Here is a 13,502-nt window from a genome sequence, read left to right on the forward strand (position 1 = left end):
AGAGGAGGCAACTGGATTAGAATGTGATGGGGTGAAGAGGAAGTTAGAGCTTTTTTTTTTCGTCCACTGATCATGAGCTGTCAGGTAGGAAGTGGTGACTGGGCAGTGCACAGGGCAGAAGCGATGGTGGCCTGTAGACCCTTGAGGAGCAGATGCACCTGTCCCCCCACAGAGTTCCCACACACCTGCCTGGATCCAGTGCTGCTCTTGCCCCATCTTCCTTGGTTTTCTCCCTCCCTTTTCTCCACCTGTGGGGTGAGGCACTCTGCGAAGCTGGGCTCCCTCCTCCTCCATCACTCGCATCCCACTTCTCACCTCCTCTTTCCAAGCGAGAGCACCCCAGGCCTCAGGCCTGGGGCTTCCATTCAGCTCCTACAGCAACCTGGAAGGATGTTAGCAAGAGCTCAGGAAGGAGTACTGTGGGGATCCAGAGGTCTCCTGACCTTGGCTCCTCTTTGGCACCAAGAAAGCTCTCCAAGTACCAATCCCAGGCACAGGGGCGCAGTGCTGTCAGTGTAAGAGGTACGGGGCGCTGTTACAGAGCTCTGTCTGCCTGGCGGCCTCTGTGAGCCTCTGCTGGGAAAAACAGGTCTGTTTTGAAAGAACGAGCTCAGACTCGGGTTTATTGTGGGCAGATCCTTGAGCTTTTGCCTTGTTTGACAGCTCGTAAAACCCAGCAGCAAATTTGAATTTCCAGTTCCATGGCTTGGAGAAAAAAGCCTGGGAACAGTTATCAGCTTTCTGGTCACTCCGGGTGGGGCATCCCTCCCTCCCTCCCATCTGCCACCGCCCCCACCTCACTCTCACCCCTGGGAAGTCATCAAGACAGGCTGTTCCCAAGGGCTGGGTGGAAGGCTGAGGGCTGGCTGGGCCGACTGATCAGACCAGAGCGGGGCGGGCTGATGCACAGGAGGACAGAGCAAAGGGACCAGCTTTGGGCTTCGTGCTCTGAAGGGCTGAGTAAACCCTCCACGGCCCGAGGTGGGAGATTTCAGTTTCCAGCCTCCCAAACGTGCCAGTCGTCACAGGGTTGGCGGGTTTGGCATGTGGGAGATGATAAGTCCAAGCCTCAGTTTTCATACTGCCCTTCTGGCCTGAATGGCTTTGGAGTGAGGAATTCCTTAAGTCCCCACGTCCCTGACTTCCTACTTGGGAGACCCCAGAACCTGGTGTACATTGAGCAGTTATGGAACATGAGCAGAATGAATTTACAAGAGAGTCTTTGGGAAACAGATAGTGCTCTACCACTGAGCCACAACCCCAGCTCCAGATGGTTATTTATTAAGCACTTGTTAAGGGGTCTCCTCAAGTCAAAACTAGGAGAAAACTACTGTTTTTACTAGGCTCAGCAAGGTGAAGGAAATTGTCCAAGGTCTTACAGCTAGGAGTGTGTGCATGAATGTGTGTGTATGTGTGTGTGTGTGTGTGTGTGTGTTGGGGAGTGCACAAGAGAAAATGCTCAAAGCATCCTTTTGACCATTCCCCATTCTTGCAACTTCGACATGTGAATTTATGAATTTGTCAAAGCTGATGGGACCAAGTGTACTATTCCTGAAAGCTGGAGTTGGGGGCCTTCTAAGTGGGTGTCTGATGCAACACATACCCTGAAAAACAACCCCTAGGAACAGAAGGGAGAAGCCCTCATGTACATGGAACAGGGAAGAGAGAAGAGAAGAAGAGGGACAGGACACCAGGAGGGTCCCACTAGCCATTTCTTTTTTCTTTAAGAAGGATTTGCTTATTTTTTAATTATATTTTTAAGTTGTCCATGGACCTTTATTTTATTTACTTATATGCGGTGCTGAGAATCGAACCCAGTGCCTCACACATGCTGGGCAAGCTCTTTACTACTGAGCCACAACCCCAGCCCCTCACTGCACATTTCTAATCTCCGCTTCCCCCACCCCAACCCAGGAAAGGGGAAAGGCAGAAGAAAGAACGCAGCCAGACCAACTGTTAAAAATTATTTAATAGAAAGTTCAATGTCAAAATGTAACAATAAACAAAAATACACATGTATAAATATGTATATATAATTAGACCTGTACACTTTCTCAGACCCTTTTCAAAATGGAACAGAATCGTAACATCTTGGTGGTCAAATCAAAAATAATATTCAAGCCACACGGGTCCACTGGTGCCATGCGCAGTTCAGCTGAAGCACTTTGAAGGGTCAAAGAATTCCGACCAGGAGGGAGTTTGGGATATTGCCAGTGTCCTTTTCTGGAGACCCAGAGAGGGAAGATGAACAATCCCGTGGTTCTGTACAAGGTACCTGCTATTAGCACCTATAGCCGCTGCTGTCTAGGGACAGTTCTCCTGTCTGAATGACTTAAATTTATGTTTGCTCCCAGAGTTGAAGCGTCTGGGAGTCTGTCTTGCCACTTTCTTGTTCTGCACCTAAGTGCCACACAGTGGTTTGGAATGCCACCAAGGTGTGCTAATTTGTACCAAAGCGGTGGTGTTCAAAGCTGGCGTGTATACCAGGAGGTAACCAAGGTCACCCTCAGGAGCCCATGAGAAAATGCTAGAACCTCTGTTTATATGATGTTTTGTATCTTATTCATTTAAAATTTCTGTGCTGTGTGCTTTTTGTAATGTAACCATCACTATAAAATAAGTGGATATATACTTTAAGTAAATCAATACACATATAGGAAGGTGCATCTCACAAAGTTCTTGCTGATACCCAAATGTGATGGAATCAGATTTGCAAATGATTTCCACTGCTTTCAATTTCACGTACAGGCAGAGTGGTGAGGAGGTTGCCCTCCTGGGTTCCCATGCTCACCTGAGCACACACCTCTGCAGGTACTCAGAGAGCAATGCCCCAAGGATCGGCCACACCCGACTGAGAGCTGATGCCTCACAGTCCTAGATTTTCCTCAAATGTAAGACCATGTTCCTAAATAAAACCCAATTCCCATGGGAATTGCAAAGACACAGCCATTTGATAACTGGCCTGGGAGCAATATAGTCCTTTCCTGGCCATGAGATGACAGGTATGTGGGGGCATAAATGGGGAGAGGGTGCCTTACTGTGCTGTTGCTTTCCAGCATTAGGACTGTCACAGGCCACGTTCTATTCTACACTCCTAGACCCAGGCCTGTGCATCAGGAACCAGAGGCGGATTTAGAAACCTTCAGTTAACAACCACAGGACTATTAGGAAAAAGTCAGTGTTGGAGTAAAAATCTTGGGACCAGAAGGCTGTGTTTCTCTTGGGTACATCAGGCTGTGCCCAGGAGGAGGGCAGGTGTGGGCATGTTGTCAAAGAGGTCAGCCCCAAGGAGCAGCAAGAGCTGCCCAGGATCCCCAAGCAGAGGAGCAGAGTCACTCAGCTGGGAGAACTGCCTTCAGGCCCAAATTCCTCCAAGCCCTCAAGGGAACTGTCTCCTGTTTGAGCTTTTTCTTGGATTTTTGGAAACCACGCTGATATACAGCTCGCATTCTGATGCATCTAATTCTATTCCTTCTGCCTAAAAATTTTCTTATTTTTTTTTTTGGTAGGACAAAAGACAAAGAAAGAAAAACCCCAATGCTCTCTACTTTGAATTGGTTCTTTGGAACACCCAAGGCACTGCAAATTGCTTTCATAAAGGGATTCTGCTTGTCTCTGAGCCCTCCCTGACTGACAGTCCCCAAAAGCTTCTCAGCAACTGTCCAGGCTTGTGGGTATGTCCCATCTGCACACAGTTCATCTGTGCTTTTGTCTGTGTGTTTGTTAAATATCACTTTTCTTTGGCAGGACTCAGGAGGTGCGCACTCAGGGCCCAGGAGAGGTTTGGCCACCAGGTGCAGGTAACCTCATCTAGGGGAGGGCTGTCCAGGGGCAGCTGCCTTTGGTTAGGATCATACACTAAACAGGGAAGCCCTCTCTGGCTTCTGTATATTTATTTTCGGATGCACCCTCATCTCTAGGTCTAGGCCAGCTTGGTCCCCAGAGGTATTTTTAGCCATCATGTTTCTAAGGTCAGGATGACCCAGAGCTATCTCTATGTCTCCAAACCAGATCCAGCCCAAGCTGAGGCCCTTGAACTCAAACAGCTTCTGAAGACAGAAAGAGGAGTAGGGGTAGGATGGGAATAGAAGATCTGTTGGAACAAAGCCTCCCAGTAAGCAAGTGTGCACTTCCAGAGAGGATGGCCATCCTGGGCCGGAGAGAGACTACACCCAGCTCTTGGGCTGTGGAAGGCAGAGCAGCACCTAAAGTTTTTCCATATGTTCCCCAAATCCACAGCCAAACCCTGGAGCCCTCTGTGGCCGCCCCTGCTCACTGCTGCGTCCTCACTCCTGGTCCCCCCCCGCCACACCCTCGCTCCCTCACCTCAACTCCACACCTCACGTCGTNACTGATTTTTATGGATTTGTATCTTGCTTAGAATGGAAAGGCTGGCTTGAAATCTTTTATAAAACTTCCCTTGCTCACTTGCCTGTCAAGAAGCACAGTCCCTGAAGGTCTGGACTGAAATGCTAGAAAACTGGGGGCTATTCTCTTACCCCCGGCTTCGGGCTCAATGGCCTCCTAAGGTTCTAAAGCTATTTTAACCCCAGGGAACCTGAGGCAGTTATGGATGAGTTTATGATGTTCTTTTTACTCTAAGTCTTACTCAATCAAGTTCAAAGTCTTGGTCTAAAAATAACCTCTGGGAAGGGAGGAAGAGTGAACTGATGTTGGAAAGGGGAGACAATATCAGAACAGGGCCTTCAGCTGAGCAGGGAATCTTTCTGAATCAAAGTAATTCCTTTGACTTCCAAGAGATAAGAGCCATTTCCCACATCACCTTGAAAGAATCTGGCAGCTGCCAGCCTAGAAATAAACAGAGTTTGGAGAACAGATTTCACAGGAAAACTGGTCATGGGACCCCTGACTCAAGGAAATTCTTCTGATTCTTTCAAGCTGAGTAAATGAGGATCGGAGCAGGTCCTCCCCGGCTAGCACCTTTGACCACTATGACAGGAGTTCTCTTTTGTACCTGTCACGTCTTAAGAAGCAAGGAAAGGAACTCTGGGGGGTGTTCCTCCTCTCTTCTGACCTTGGAACAAGTTATTTAAATGACTCTCTAAGTCACTGCCTGCCTATCCCCAAACATTTAAGATCTTGAAAGAGATTCACCTCTGGTTCTGGTGCTCAAACTGCCTGGAAAACACAGCTGTGGTCTAACCATCAAAAAGACACCAGCCCCTCATCCACGAGAAGGGATTTCAATACAGGTGACTGACCCCACCTCGCCTTTCCTCCACTGCTCTCCATCAGGTTCTTCCAAGCCTCCCGNCCCCGTCTTCAGCTCTGACTCCAGCCCCTTCACTGCATGCAGACCCCGGTCAGTCCTCAGTGTCCATGCTGAGTCCCAGGCTGTCTGTCCTCTTAGTCTGGACCATCCTTTGTAACACTCTCCCTGATGAATGTGAGCTCTGATGTCACTGCTTTGAGGGAGTCTCCAAGCACCGTGACGTGCTTCCATAGCACCCAGTACTTTTCCCTACAGGACATCAGAAGGGGCCCTTCCAGGGTGTCTCCACCCTCAAGTAGGCTCCTTGAGAGCAGCAGCTGTATTTGGTTCAACTGTGTATTGCTGGCAATCAGCTCACTGCCTGGAATGTCCCAGGTGTCCATAAATAATACGTTGAATGAACGAGCCCTCGAGACGGGCAAGGGCCAAGCTGAAGATGCTACATCTGGGACAACCTAGAGGAAGGGACCCCAGCTTCACACACTGGTGTCAGTGTCCCTGTGGAGGTGCTGCTGCTGTGGCCTCCGTCAAGGCCACATGGATGAGTGGGAGAGTGCATGAGCAACACTGTGGTTGTACGTGGCAGGACCTGGCACTTATGTTTGGGATGTGTCCTTTAGGCACCATGGGCTGGGAAAGGTGGTAAGCCACAAGACTCAGCTAGAGGCCCAGAGAAGTCAACCACAGGGGCATGTCTGTACCTCAGGGGCACAATTATAATAAAAACATGTGAAAATACTTGAATGACATCTTTCCATTTTCCATTCAATATGTTATCGGATAGATAACATTCGACACTTAAAATACACTACTCAAACAGGCGGGTGGTAGACCCCGCTTCACAGGCTCCTGTGAGGATTACACAATTATGAAACGCCTAGCATAGTATCTGGCACAGAATAAGTATCGGTCAAACATCTCAGTTCCTTTTTTCCTCTTCTCCAAGATTAGATTAAATCCCAGATAAGGTATGGGAATCTCCTGAAAAACACAGCCTCACTTCCTGAGTCCCAAGGTTCGTCCCCAAGGCCTATCTATATGTTCCCCACAAGCCTCATTTTTACCATAGCTTCCCTGACCCTTGACCAGAGCCGTACAAAAAGGGGACTGCTGAAGTCAAGGACATTTTCCTCCTTGGAAAAACACATCCACTCATTGGCAAAAGGCAATTCACAGACCTCATTCATGAAATTCCAAAAGGTTTATTGCAGGGACATTTATAGTTTGAAAGCCGGTTGCCTCAGCCAGCTTTACACAGCACACGGGGGTCCAGTAACCCAACATGACATTGTGGAGCTCAACTTCCTCCTTTGAGCCACTTTTCCATTATGCCTTTAAATATATATTCCCTACCCACCAACAATGTCCGATTTTTCTAGTAGGGTTTTAAGAAATGTAACAAAAGCTCAGTTTCTAAGAGGTATAAAGAAATAAAGCTCTGAGAGAGGGTGCCTTCCAGGGGAAGAAAGCGTGGAGGGCAGATTTTATGTAAAATTACAGAGCACAACCTAATACCTCTTTTTTTTTTTTTTTTTTTTTTTTCTTTTTTGAGGGAGGCTGGAGGGACAGGGAGAGAACCTTAGATACCAATTGTTTTGCCTTTTAGAAAGAAAATATCAGAGTCCCAGAATCCAAGATTCTGAGTCAGTGTTTTCCGGGATTAAGAATTTGATAATTTTTCTTCCTACAAAACTAACATATTTAACCAAGTTTCTTAGGGATCAGTGCAGATGGAACACTTTCAAATTCTTGCTCAGTGTCTAAGCAGGACATGGGTAGGTGGCCTTCCATCATGGGCGACTGAAGTAAAATTCCTAAGAGGTATAATCTCTGTTTTCAGAAGAATTAGGGGAGATTCCTGCCTTAGCAGAATAAGGTAGCATTGAGGTTGGGAGGAGGACAAAGTCATAACTCAAAGCTGGATGACATCAGCGGGGGCCAAGAGGCGGGCTCCATCACCCCTGAGACTGTTTCTGGGGCTGTGGGCTTGCTGGCGTGGCGGTGCCTGGGCGTGCCTGTGACAAAGAGGCGCTTTATCACCTCACAGTGAGCATAAGGCGGGTGCCAGGGTGGTGGGTGCGAGGACCAAGGCTGATCGAGAGGCAGGCCGTTTCTTATTTGAGTCATCAAAGGCCAGTCTCAGATCACAGGCGCTGCTGACAGGGAGGACCTGCCCCAGGGCGGGCGGCTGTGTGGCCCCCGCTGTTTCTGAGGGTTGACCTAGTTTGCCAGTCTCTGGACTCGGTAGCTTCTTTGTCCCTAAATAGACCATAGCACTGTGCTACACTCACGGTTTCAGCCCGGGGCTGGGAGGTGTCTCAGAGGTAAAAGCCTCTTTTAGGGTTGTCCGCCAGTAACAAACACGTATTCAATTATGAGCACAGTACTCCATGATCCTGAATCTCCGCCAACCAAAAGAAAGCTATGCACACACCGCTGAACTTTTACAACTCTGCAACTCGGAGTCCATAAGGCGTGTGAAATCCAGCTGTAAATCTTGTTGGCAGCTCTGCCCTGCCTACTGGCCCCTAGGCAGCTGCATCCTCAGTTGCTCCAGCCCAGAGCCCAGAACCCTCTCTGCTGAATGCCTCTCAGTTGATGCTCATCATGTCCTCTCCTCCATCCACCAGGTCACTGCTCTCCCTCCCTCCTTCCAACTCCCCGAGTCCTACACGGGAGGAGCAGCACGTACCAGCACATACGTGGATTATTCTTTTCCTTGTATCTGAGACAAGCTGCTTAAAGTCTGAATACACAGAGGGAAAAAGAAAGGCAAGATTTTTTTTTTTTTTTTTTTGCTTTAGATCCTCTCAGAAGGCATTAAAAAAATAAAGTACAAACACAAGTCACTTGACAATTTTATGATTAAAACCAACAAATGGAAAACAGACAAGTTGCAAGTGTTGCCAACATAACCAAGCATTTCGTTCCAACCCAGCTCGATCACCCCATTGCTTGGACCTATTTTGAGGGGTACCAAATGCGTCCGAAGATAAAAATCACTTTTGCACAGCAAAGACGTATCCAGTGTTAAACAGGGGAGACAGAGCCCCGGGTGAGGAGCCTCTGGTTCACGGGGACAGCACTTATGGTTTTATGAAACCCTCCAAAGTCAGGTTCCCAAGAAACAGGTGGTTCCATGTACCCGTGTAACATGTCAAAATGTTAACCGTGACCTGGAGACCAAAAAACACAGGCGCGAGTCTCATCTTCCTGTGGCAGGTGGGGACTGTCTGGGAAGACACTGTCTGAGACACCAAACAGAGGAGTCACATGGAAGACGTTTAACATTTGCTTCATTCTTGCTTGATAAGAACAGAAGATGGATCCGGGAAAAGGTCATCCACATGACAGTGAACAAAGTCCCCAGTGAGTCAGTTTGAGGTGGGGTTTAGCAGTTCGTTGACAGTTGAGGAAAACTATTTTCATCACTTGGCCAAAAACCCTACAAGGGGTGGGAACATAAAACCCGAGACTACTGGACTCTCCCTGCAGTTTTCTGCTTGAAGCAGGATAAAAGGCCTTAAATTTTGGCTGTGTCTCTATTTATGTAACAACCACAGCTGTTCCTCAAAATAGCTGCTGCCGGCTACAAGATTTCAGGGATTTTTGTTGCTAACATTTGAGTCCATTTTCTATAGCAGGTGACGGGAGCTTGCTTCCCCTGGGTTTTGCTGCCCAGGTCTGAGAGGAGATCAGGAACCTCACCATTAGCCCATCAATGGTGCCACCAATTTTTTTGGGAATGGATTTAAAAGTCAAAGTTCATCTCAGGAAGAACGAATTTAACTCCTTATTCTGCTTCATGGCACATGATCTCTTGATGACCTTGGGACATCCTAACTACCCACTTTCTTAATTAATTATCCACCTTTGGGAGGTGGCAGTGTGGCTGATATGGAGGCCCTTGAAATTCCCAACCCCCAAAGACACATACAGCACTCCCTGTGCACTCCTGGAGAAACCTGGACTGCTGGCGTGGCGTTTAACAGGGTGCCCTCCCCTGAAAGTAACAAAGAGAACCCTCTTCAAAGCTATCAAACACGTTAAAAAAATACAAAAGTTATTTTCTCCTTTTGATTGCTATTTACTTGTGACAATATTTGTTAAAAATATTACTTCTGTCTTTGAGAAGAGATCAGTCTCTTCATATAGTATGGAAAAATAAACTCTACCAAACACACAGTCAACATTCCCCACCACGGCCAGGGCTTTTGGCTTTTGCATTTCCAAATATCATCACCAGTGTAAATGTCCTATGCTTTCGAGTAGGCAAATGATTTTCACTGTCCTATCCAGTGCCGGAAGTTAGAGGAAAAGGAAGTGGCAGGCTCATGTAGCATCGTGAAGGGGAGAATTATAAAATAAGATGCTTTATTTGCTAATAAAATAAAAGGTAACAGGGTAGTTTCATAGGCCCTCCTAAAAAGTCGCGGGGTGCCTCCTCCTCTCTTCTGACCACTTAGAGCCCTTCTAAACCTTGGTAGATTATTAACGGATGGGTGGGGTGCCCTTGAGGCCCATGATCAGCGTCACCACAAAGGCGGGCTCAACTCCACACCCAGGATCATCTTACAACACTGAGTTGGATGAATGGGAGAAGACAAGGATACATAAAAACAGTAAAATGTTTATTTCTTAGAAAAAAAAAAGCGAGGAAGAGGGATTGGAAATGATTGTGATCACACTTCCATCTGCATCTGACCAAAGCCAGCATTGCAAGCTTAATCATTAAGAGACCTATTAGGTGGAACAACCTGCCGCCCCACTCCTAGGTCACTGGTAGGAGTCAGGTCACAACATGCTTTGAATAGATAATGGCTTCTCTACTTCTTCCAGACAGAGAAACAAGGCTTGCTGCAGCAATCATCCCATCTCCAAAGCTCAACATTGCCAGTGAGAAGCCAGGCTCGGGTCCGTCTCTGGACCGCTCAGGAGAGACAGGGAGGAAAGAGAGAGGGAAGGAGATGCTTGACTTAGAAGTGGAACCGGTCTAGAATAGAAGTTGATATCTGAGTTCACCACTACCTCATCTTATAGAAAATAGGTTGGAGAACATCTGTAAAACCAATAGTATCATTATGGTGAAATTGCAGAATTTTGCTGCATACCTGCACACAAGAAAAGTGAAAAGTTGCAACAAGTTTTAACTAGCAGCAACAAAGAAAGTTCGAGAACAGTTATTTTTGTTTTGTTTTGTTTTGTTTGTTTTTAGGAATATTCCTTTGCAAGTTCATTAAGAAACACTGTAATTTAATGGGGCATACGATATGGAACGATCTTCTTTTGTTATAGCGCTGTTCGTTGAAGAGAACCGACCTTTGCAAAGATTTTGACTGGGGTGTAACCTATTTACACAGTAGCAGCTCCTGGTCTGAGTGGCAGAATTGGTGCTATGTGATGTCTTCTTCCTCCGAACAGTAATCTCGACCCTTGGAGGAAAAAAGAAAAATAAAAGTAACAAGTGAATGAGAAGTTCATTTTTTTTTTTGAAGTTCAGAGCAGAGCCTGAAATAGTGGTAATTGATTTTCCTTCAGTCTGTTTCTTTGCAACAGAACCTGGGCTTCATCAGGGACCACTGGGCACAAAGTAGACACATCCTCAGTACTCGCTGACAAACTTTAAAGCTATACATGTCTCAAAGCATGAAAGTCTTCCCCAGGCCCCAATAAGCCCTTCCTTTATGTTGTCAAGAATTCATAACAAACTGTGTGGCATGTGTGTGAGACTCGGTCCTGGCACCAAGCAACAACTGAATGGACGATCCATCAGGAGATGGATTTCTCATCAGGAAGATGGACTGAGTCACTGTCAACTGCTATTCCCGTATATGGAACATAACATTTCACAGAGTGTGGTGGTACACATAACCCAGGGATGTCTCAATTGTAATTCATTCTGAAATCATTCTTAAAACAACAAACAAGGATTTGTTGAATCTTGAGCAAGGTGTCTAGAACCTTATTTTTTTGTGGATGCAGGAAAAAGCAAAGTCTTCTGGACTCTTTCACTAGCACAGCAGATTACGGCCTAGGTGATAGTTACTTTTGAACATATTTTATCCTCTCTGCACTAGGTTCCACATCTGACCTCACTGGGTTGTCTTGGTCAAAACACACTCTTTCTGGCTCTGTAATAATATGCCACAGATACAACAGGAGACAAGCACACCTGCCCCTTGCATCACAATGTCACAGATAAGGGTTTGTGAAAGGTCCTGTATTATTATCATTTTTGCATTCTTCAATGTTTTTATTTTAAAACACAAAGTATAGACCCTAATAATGTGTGGGGGAAATAACACTTAGAAACAAAATTTTATAAATCTCTGGAAAGTATTCCACAAAGTACCAATACTTCAAGAACAAAATAGTTTGCACACAACTGTTTCTCAAATGTATCACATGTTTGTCATAGTAACTGTATATTGAAAATATTTCACATTTTCCTAATATTTAAGCACTACCATAAATGGTGGGTGCTAACCCACCTATCCTATCAAGTTACCCCTCTGTCTCTCAGTGTCCTCATTTATAAGATAAAGACAACAGTGGTTCTTTTTTCACAAGGTTGTTGAAGATTAAATGAGTCAATTGTAATAAAGACAACTTGTTCTGTTAGAGTGTGCCTCACCCCTCAGCATGCTGGTCTCTTCCACCATCGGACTGCTGACCCCCACCCCTGCTACCTGCAGGAGTGATGGAGTCCAGAGTCAACTTCAGGCTTGATTGACCTGCTGCATAACTAGGTAATCAGTGTTCCTGAGAAGATGGTGTGTACTTAGCAGTGTCCCCCCATTCACCACCTTCCTGGTGACACTGCTCAAGCTGAGGACACCCCAAGCCGGGACCCAGACCATTCAGTAGACGTTGTCTGAGTCATCCATTGGAGAGGCAGAAGGAGACCCTCATGGTCCCTGAATACTGGGAATGTGACCTCTAACATGGGGAGCGGGGCAATCCCAACAAGGCTGGAAATACCAAGAGATGCGCTCCTCTCACCCTTAACCCACGAGGTGCAGAGAGGGGACTTGCACAGGGACGCTGGGGGCTCAGCTGGACAGGAAAGGCAGGACTCAGGAGGTTTGATGAAGGTTTTATTAGGAAAGGAAAGTGGGACATGAGACAAATTACCAGGTTTTGGTTTCCTGGGGATAATCATGGTCTCAGTCCGTGTTGTGATCAGGATTAAATGGGAAAAATACAATATCATTGATAGATGTTAGCTGCGGCAATGATTACTCACTGCTGCTGCTATTGTAATTGTGGTTATTATAAACTGACTGTGTCCAGGCCTCTAGCAGGAGAGGAGGGACCTCCTCCCTTGTGGCTGTCAAGTGTGCGAGGACTGTGGTCATGAGCTGTGCTACCACAAGGGTCAGGAAACCTTCCCCTCCTTAGCCCTGTACTCCAGACAGACCCTCGGACACAAAGAAAGCTTCCAAGCCAGAAAGTGAAGTCCCTTCCCTCCTTATGTCTAAATGAGGCTGCGAATCTAAGCAGAGACTCAGCCAGCCAGAGTGGGGTTGAGAGGACACCTCTCCACCAGGAAAAACCTGGAAGTAATGACAGACAGAGAGACAAACAGACGCACCCCTACCTCGAAGAACTGCTATACTCATTGATAAAACAATGTCTCCAACTCTGTTTAGGCAGCCGATGGACCATTTCAGGACCTACAAAATTTACCGCTACTACCAGAAAGGCTCTCCACACCACATTTTGAGGGACACAGCTAAATAAACCCTCTATATCAACACAAGATGCTGTAACTTTCCTTTCCTAGGTATTTATTCCTCTAAATTATTATAATTACTGCAAGATGGCGGAGGAAAACACGTTAGTTGCTTTGCAGTTATCATTTCATTTATTATTCATATCAACCCTGCAGGGTAGGAGCCGGGCCCTGTTACTTGTGGGGAAAGCTGAGAGAAACCCAAGACCACAGAGCTAACCTTTGCCCTTTTTTCTTATGACTGTAGTGACTTGATAACTAAATTCAAATCAGTTTAATTTTTGTTATTATCACCTGTCAGCAGCTCTGGGAACCAAATATTTTGGCAAGTCGAAGCTATGAATCAAAACACATCCAAGGTAAGTGCTAGCATACGGCCACCCACTGCTGTTCTAATGACATCTAACTGTTATGGGGAGCCCCATCTCTGTATCATATGGGGCCCCATTTGCACACTGGCCCCACTGGGCAGGACAGGGAGCTTGCTTCTGTGACATGACTTCATGTCTCGTTTAAATTGTTAAGAACTGTGCT

General features: G+C 46.4%; 1 protein-coding gene across 1 annotated transcript in view; it reads right to left on the bottom strand.

Moving 5' to 3' along the window:
* Positions 1 to 6,419: 6,419 nt before the first annotated feature.
* Positions 6,420 to 13,502, bottom strand: part of CUNH1orf21 (chromosome unknown C1orf21 homolog) — a 135,380-nt gene continuing 128,297 nt past the window's right edge. The window contains exon 5 of the mRNA XM_015491705.2: positions 6,420 to 10,665. Within this exon, the coding sequence (XP_015347191.1) occupies positions 10,627 to 10,665 (39 nt within the window). The 3' untranslated portion in view covers positions 6,420 to 10,626. The remainder of the gene's footprint in view (positions 10,666 to 13,502) is intronic.

Source organism: Marmota marmota, unplaced genomic scaffold, assembly GCF_001458135.2.
Source record: "Marmota marmota marmota unplaced genomic scaffold, marMar, whole genome shotgun sequence".
Taxonomy (NCBI): domain Eukaryota; kingdom Metazoa; phylum Chordata; class Mammalia; order Rodentia; family Sciuridae; genus Marmota; species Marmota marmota.